Source organism: Schistocerca cancellata, chromosome 3 (assembly GCF_023864275.1).
Source record: "Schistocerca cancellata isolate TAMUIC-IGC-003103 chromosome 3, iqSchCanc2.1, whole genome shotgun sequence".
NCBI lineage: Eukaryota > Metazoa > Arthropoda > Insecta > Orthoptera > Acrididae > Schistocerca > Schistocerca cancellata.
The window spans coordinates 579179927-579185926 of NC_064628.1; the positions used below are offsets into that span (position 1 = coordinate 579179927).

Consider the following 6000-nt stretch of genomic DNA (forward strand, 5'->3'; position numbering starts at 1 on the left):
TATTTTTTTACAAACATATTGCTCCACTACATGTGTTGTCATCTGTGATAAAATTTTTTGCTCCAGTGTGTATGTCATCATCTGCGATAAAATATTTCACTTTATGTTTAAAAAACAACAACACAATTCTGGACATGTAAAATTGTAAATCATCATAGACTATCTTCGAAGCTGCACAGGGAAACTATTTAACTGTGTGGGTTCTCGTAGTACTCATTAATGCTTATGAAGTAAAGCTTATGGAGTAAACTTTTTGGTGTGTAATGTGTAATGATATCATTATCATTAATGTGAAAAGAGAGAGAGCTACTATTTCTTTATGTTGCTTATATTATACAAAAAAGTATCATTGTAAACATTATTTGTGTTATGAAACCTGTTACAGAGGAAACACAGACATTCTTCTTGGAACACGCTGTGGCTTCAAAACTTTAATGGTACTCACAGGAGTGTCATCCCTAGTGGACATTGAGCAATGGGAGAAGTCTGATGACAAAGAAATTTTGGGCTGTGTTCCCAATTATTATGTAAACACACTGGCTGATGTTGTGCCTCTATTACCAAAGTAGGCAATATGTTCAGTTATTAATTTTTAAAAAATGTTACTATCAATAAATTAATGTTAAAGCAGTATTAGCATTATTTTATTTTCAAAGTATTGTTTCCCTTTCCCATTTAGCACAGATGACATTTTGCAAGTAAATGAGTAACTAATGTGAATTGTGCTAGACAGATAATGCAGCAAATAGTGTAAAGTGAGAGCTAACGTAAGTAAGGTGTGAGAGCATTCATCTCGGAGCACTCAGCAAACAGATTACCACTATAACTGACTCCACATGTGGCCGCTTGTAGCAAATAAAAACTGTCCATGGTGAATCAAAGCTGTCTGTTGTGTTGTTGTCACCACCAGTGACGTCAGTGCCATATTCAAGTTGGCAGGCAGCCAAAACCTTGACCCCTTTTGTGTATGTATATATCACGGTAAGAATAATGTCATGTTCAATTAACTTGACTATTGCTATTAGCATCAATCACTTGCTCACCTTTTATGACCCCACACTCCACTACCGCTCATCCTAAATGAGATCTCTTATAAAATGATGTCAGGTATGGGGTCCTCAGTGCTCCTTTACAAATCACTACTTCTGAAGAGGGAAGAAAATGTACAGTCTTCCAAGAGGTATAGCAGTTGTCAGTACTATTTGCAGAAGTCCTTGTATGACATCCGAATGTAGAACTAGCACAGAGCTGATGCAAACATCTTTCAAAAGTATTTTAATGAACTGGAGAATGCAGCAGCTTCGGAATCCTGGAGAGCAACTCAGACAAAATAGATGTGGGAAATCTGCAAATCCAAGATGATGCCACTTGCAGTCATTGCAACTACCTACAATGAACTTAAACAGTTGCTTGCACAACAGTACATTGTTTTACAGGGAGAAATTCCACAGCATGTGTATTTTGGATAGAGACTCCACTGAGCATTTTGCAGATTGCATTAGAAGAGTTATTACTAACTTTTTCTCATTCACACAGTAAGGCAGAGTTATTTGAAGGTAGGCAAAAAAATTACATACATTTCTCAATGGGCTGCAGGTTGAATTGGGCCAGGCAGTTAGACTGATACATTACAAGACCTTTGAAGAAGCAATACAAATGGTAGTTTGATTTATTGAAGAGCTGTGGAGATTTCAAATCAATTACAACCCAGATTGTAATTTGTTCAGAGTTTACTCGGGAACCAGCTATCATGAGAACATGCAACTAAGGAAAACTTCTTGTAGGAGAGGGTCAATGTTTCTCCTGTGAAATGGAAGGACTCGGTGTGAAACTGTTAGAGCAACATAAGGACAAGAGCGGCGAGCTTTGAGAGGAGTATGTTAAAATGACAGGGGATGGAAGAGCCACCACTACTTATGCCCCCAAGAAGCTATAGTTACTGTGAGTTCTCCTGTTGACAGTTTCAAACGTATGCTCATTAACATGATTTACCATGGGCAACATATATGTTTCCTAATCGACACAGGTGATCAGATTTCTTGGATGTGGGTTCCATGTAGTCTTGGAAGAAAGCTGGTGGCAGTTATTCTGTACAATTAAAGGGTTAAATGACATCCAGGTACATAGTTATGGAGAAGTTATGATTGATTTCGTGATAGGCCAAGATGAATACGGTGAAAAAATATGGATGACAGGAACAAAGTAAAAAAAAACTATGAAGGTATGTTTGGGTTAGATTTCCTGGCAGCTAAACACACTCATATCAGTTCAGCAAAAAAGAGAAATCCAATTTAGTGATAATTTATGACTGCAATAGATACGAAAGATCAGGCTCAAAGGAACAATAGTGCAACTGAGGTAATGCGCAAACCAAATAGCAATGGAGGTATGCTGTTCCAAGTTGTACGTTTGACAGTGTGATCACTAAAAACTCTGTATGTTGACATAAATATGCCAAAGCGCAGCAGAAGTAATTTGTTAATAGAGCCATCACCAAACAGTGACTTGCTAGACCATAGACACTGCTATATAACAATAATGCTACTGTCAGTACAGAAGGGCCAAGTGGGGATGTTTGATTGAAACTTCATGAAAAGGCCTCACCACTATGAAAAATGCCTTTGTTTTAATGATTGCCACCCCAACTCACGTATCATATCTGTGACACTCTCTCCTGTATTTCGAGGTAATACAAAATGAGCCGTCCTTCATTGAAATTTTTCGATGTCCTCTGTTAATCCTGTGTGGTAAGGATCAAGTGTTGTGCCAATAAAACACATTATTCGGTTTGCCTTCACAATGTTATTGATGTCATTGTTCCAATTAATGTTGTTTGTAATTGTAATTCCCAGGTATTTATTTGAATTGATGGCATTTAGATTTGTGTGATTTATTGTGTAACCAAAATGAAACAGATTCCTTTTGGTACTCATGTGGATGACCTCACACTTTTCATCATTCAGAGCCAATTACCAATTTTTGCACCATAAAGATATTAAATCTGAAACATTTTGCAATTGGTTTTGATCTTCCGATAACTTTACCAGACAGCAAATGACAGCATCACCTGCAAACAATATAAGATAGCTGCTCTGATTCTCTCTTAAAGCGTTTATGTAGCTTAGGAACAGCAGAGGGCCTCTCACACTTCCTTGGGAAATGCCAGATATCTCTTATGTTTACTCACAGTGATCTTCTGTGACTATGAATTATGGCATTTCTGACAGGAAATCACAAATCCAGTCGCATGATGGAGATTACTCTGTAGGCATGCAATTTCATTATAATTCACTTGTGAGGAACAGTGTTAAAGGCCTTCAGGAAATCTAGAAATATGGAAACAATTTGAGGTCCCATGTCAATAGCACTCATTACTTCATTTGAGTAAAGAGCTAGTTGTGTTTCACAAGAACAATATTTTCTGAATCCATGCTATGTGTCAGTAGATCATTTTCTTTGTGGTAATTCATAATGTACAAACACAATAGACGTTACAAAATTATACTACAAAGTGATGTCAATGGTACAGATCTGTAATTTGGTGGATTACTCGTATTTCCTTTCTTGAGTATTTGCGTGACCTGTGTAATTTTCCAGTCTTTAGGTACGGATCTTTCATCGAGCAAGCAGTTGTGTATGATTGCTAAGTACGGAGCTATTTTATCAGTACGGAGCTATTATATCAGTATATTCTGAAATGAACTGAAGTGGTATACAATCTAGACCAGAATACTTGCCATTATTAAGTGTTTTAAGCTACTTCACTACCTCGAGAATTCTACATCCAAGCTACATGTGTTGGCAGCTATTCTTGATTGAATTCTGGAATATTTACTTCATTGTCTTCGGTGAAGGAATTAAAAAAAAACGTGTTTAGTATCTCTTCATTACTGGCACTGTCACATGTAACATCACCATTACCATTGCTATGGCTCAGTGGAATTATAAGCTGCATCTAGCTGCTGGTGTACTTTACACAAAACCAGAACATCTTTAGATATTCTACCATATTTTGAGACAAGTTTTGTAGTGGAAACTATTAAATGCGTTTCATGTGCAAGACTGCACTTAATTCAAAGCTTCACTAATAACATCACCAAATCTTTGAAATTTGGCATGCTCGTTTTGTTGCTTCTGTACCACTCTCCTGATCTGTTTTTGTACAATGGGGTATCAGTTCTCCCTCTTATTAATTTATTTGGTATAGATCTTGTGACAGCTTTCCCTGCTTTGTTTCTTTGTTTGTTATCCTCGGTGTCAACGTACTGCATTGCTACATTGGCTGAAAAATGGGTTGTGGAAGTGCAACACTGATTACTTTAAATGATGTAGCCGACAGATGCACATTTTCATTTCATAGTACTTTACTTTCACTGTTCACCCCCCCCCCCCCCCCCCCCAATAATACACAATTATATGGCCAGTGCACTATTGTTTAACTTTTGATAAGCCTTATTAATAGTTTACTATTGAACATCAATGAGTAACCACACAGTTCTTGAAGAATAACAGTCACTGTCCTTGTTATTACACACGCCCTAATTGTGTTACACTTATTTCATGGATGCATTGTTGTTGATCTAATCAATACAGGTTCCTCGTTTGAAACTCGGCCATGGACTGACTGTCTTGGAACCAAAAATCGGGTCCTTGTATATCATCACAATAATAGGTGCTGAAACTACACATTGTTTGAAGTTAAATTTACATAAATTACAATTAAAACTTAACTCATTAAATTAACTGAATACATTGAAAAGTTGGTTCTTTGTAACAGTTACTTCTACTGCAAGAATTAGGCCAAATTATTTGCTTAAATCATGGTATTAATGAATATAGTTATGCAAACAATACTTCTGACAAAACTGATAATTACTTTGGAATTAATTAATGGCTGACGTTGCTTACATGTTTTCGAATAGGGCCAAAGAAATACTTAAAGATTACTAGTATTTATAATTAATACACAATTTTATATTTGCTTATAAGTCAACAACAGAATTTAAGTTGTGAAACAATTACTGATTTTGCCCTATAATGAAAGATGCTAACTAGGAATGGTCAAAATAAATAAGAAAGTCAATTACATACATAAAACTAAGCCAAAAAGTAGATCTGGTGTTGTATTCTTTAAAACTGAGGGCCAACCTTTCTCTTTTATGAAAATGCAGATTACACTCACTTATGTTAATGGTAGTTAGTAAAAAGTGAAAAAATATCTCACAAATGTCATTGGTTTTACTTCTCTGTGTTGAAACCACATCTGGTCTACACTTACATAACTGGTTTGGAAGGAATGGAGACTGTCTCTTAGGTGCACACCAAGCAAATTTTTATTTACTTTTAGATTTATTTTGCATTTATTTTTGGTGAATTTGGATGTTACAGTATTCAGTCTCACTAGAGTGATGTAGCAATCACTAATACCTGTATCCATCATGATGCTCGCTGTTTGCCAAGGACTATTTGATGTTAAAAGTTCAAGTGTGTTTTTGCAACCATTTACAGAGCTCCTGAACTAATTGATTGAAGTAATTTTCAGAGAAAGCACTTAGTTAAATTTTGGATGATGTTTTATACTTGCCACCAATTTTCAACATGTATTTTCACCAACACATCAAGGGTACTTTGAAGCCAGTACCAACTGTAAATTGTATGAGTGTAGTAGATATTTTCTTTCTTTAACCCTCACATTACCAAGCTTTTTCACACCTCCATTTTACCAAGCAGGGTATTTGGACTATCCCAAAAGAGTTTTGTGTTTTATTGTAATATTTGTTCTCAGACACCGTCCCCCCCCCCTCCCCCCCTCACGGCCCATGAACCGTGGACCTTGCAGTTGATGAACCATGGATCTTGCAGTTGGTGGGGAGGCTTGCATGCCTCAACGATACAGATAGCCGTACCGTAGGTGCAACCACAACGGAAGGGTATCTGTTGAGAGGCCACACAAACATGTGGTTCCTGAAGAGGGGCAGCAGCCTTTTCAGTAGTTGCAGG

General features: G+C 36.7%; 1 protein-coding gene across 1 annotated transcript in view; it reads left to right on the forward strand.

The window, feature by feature from the left end:
* Nucleotides 1-630, forward strand: part of LOC126175436 (glycerol-3-phosphate phosphatase) — an 87075-nt gene extending 86445 nt beyond the window's left edge. Inside the window, exon 6 of the mRNA XM_049922237.1 lies at nucleotides 386-630. Coding sequence (XP_049778194.1) covers nucleotides 386-569 — 184 coding nt within the window. The 3' untranslated portion in view covers nucleotides 570-630. The remainder of the gene's footprint in view (nucleotides 1-385) is intronic.
* The last annotated feature ends 5370 nt before the right edge of the window (nucleotides 631-6000 follow it).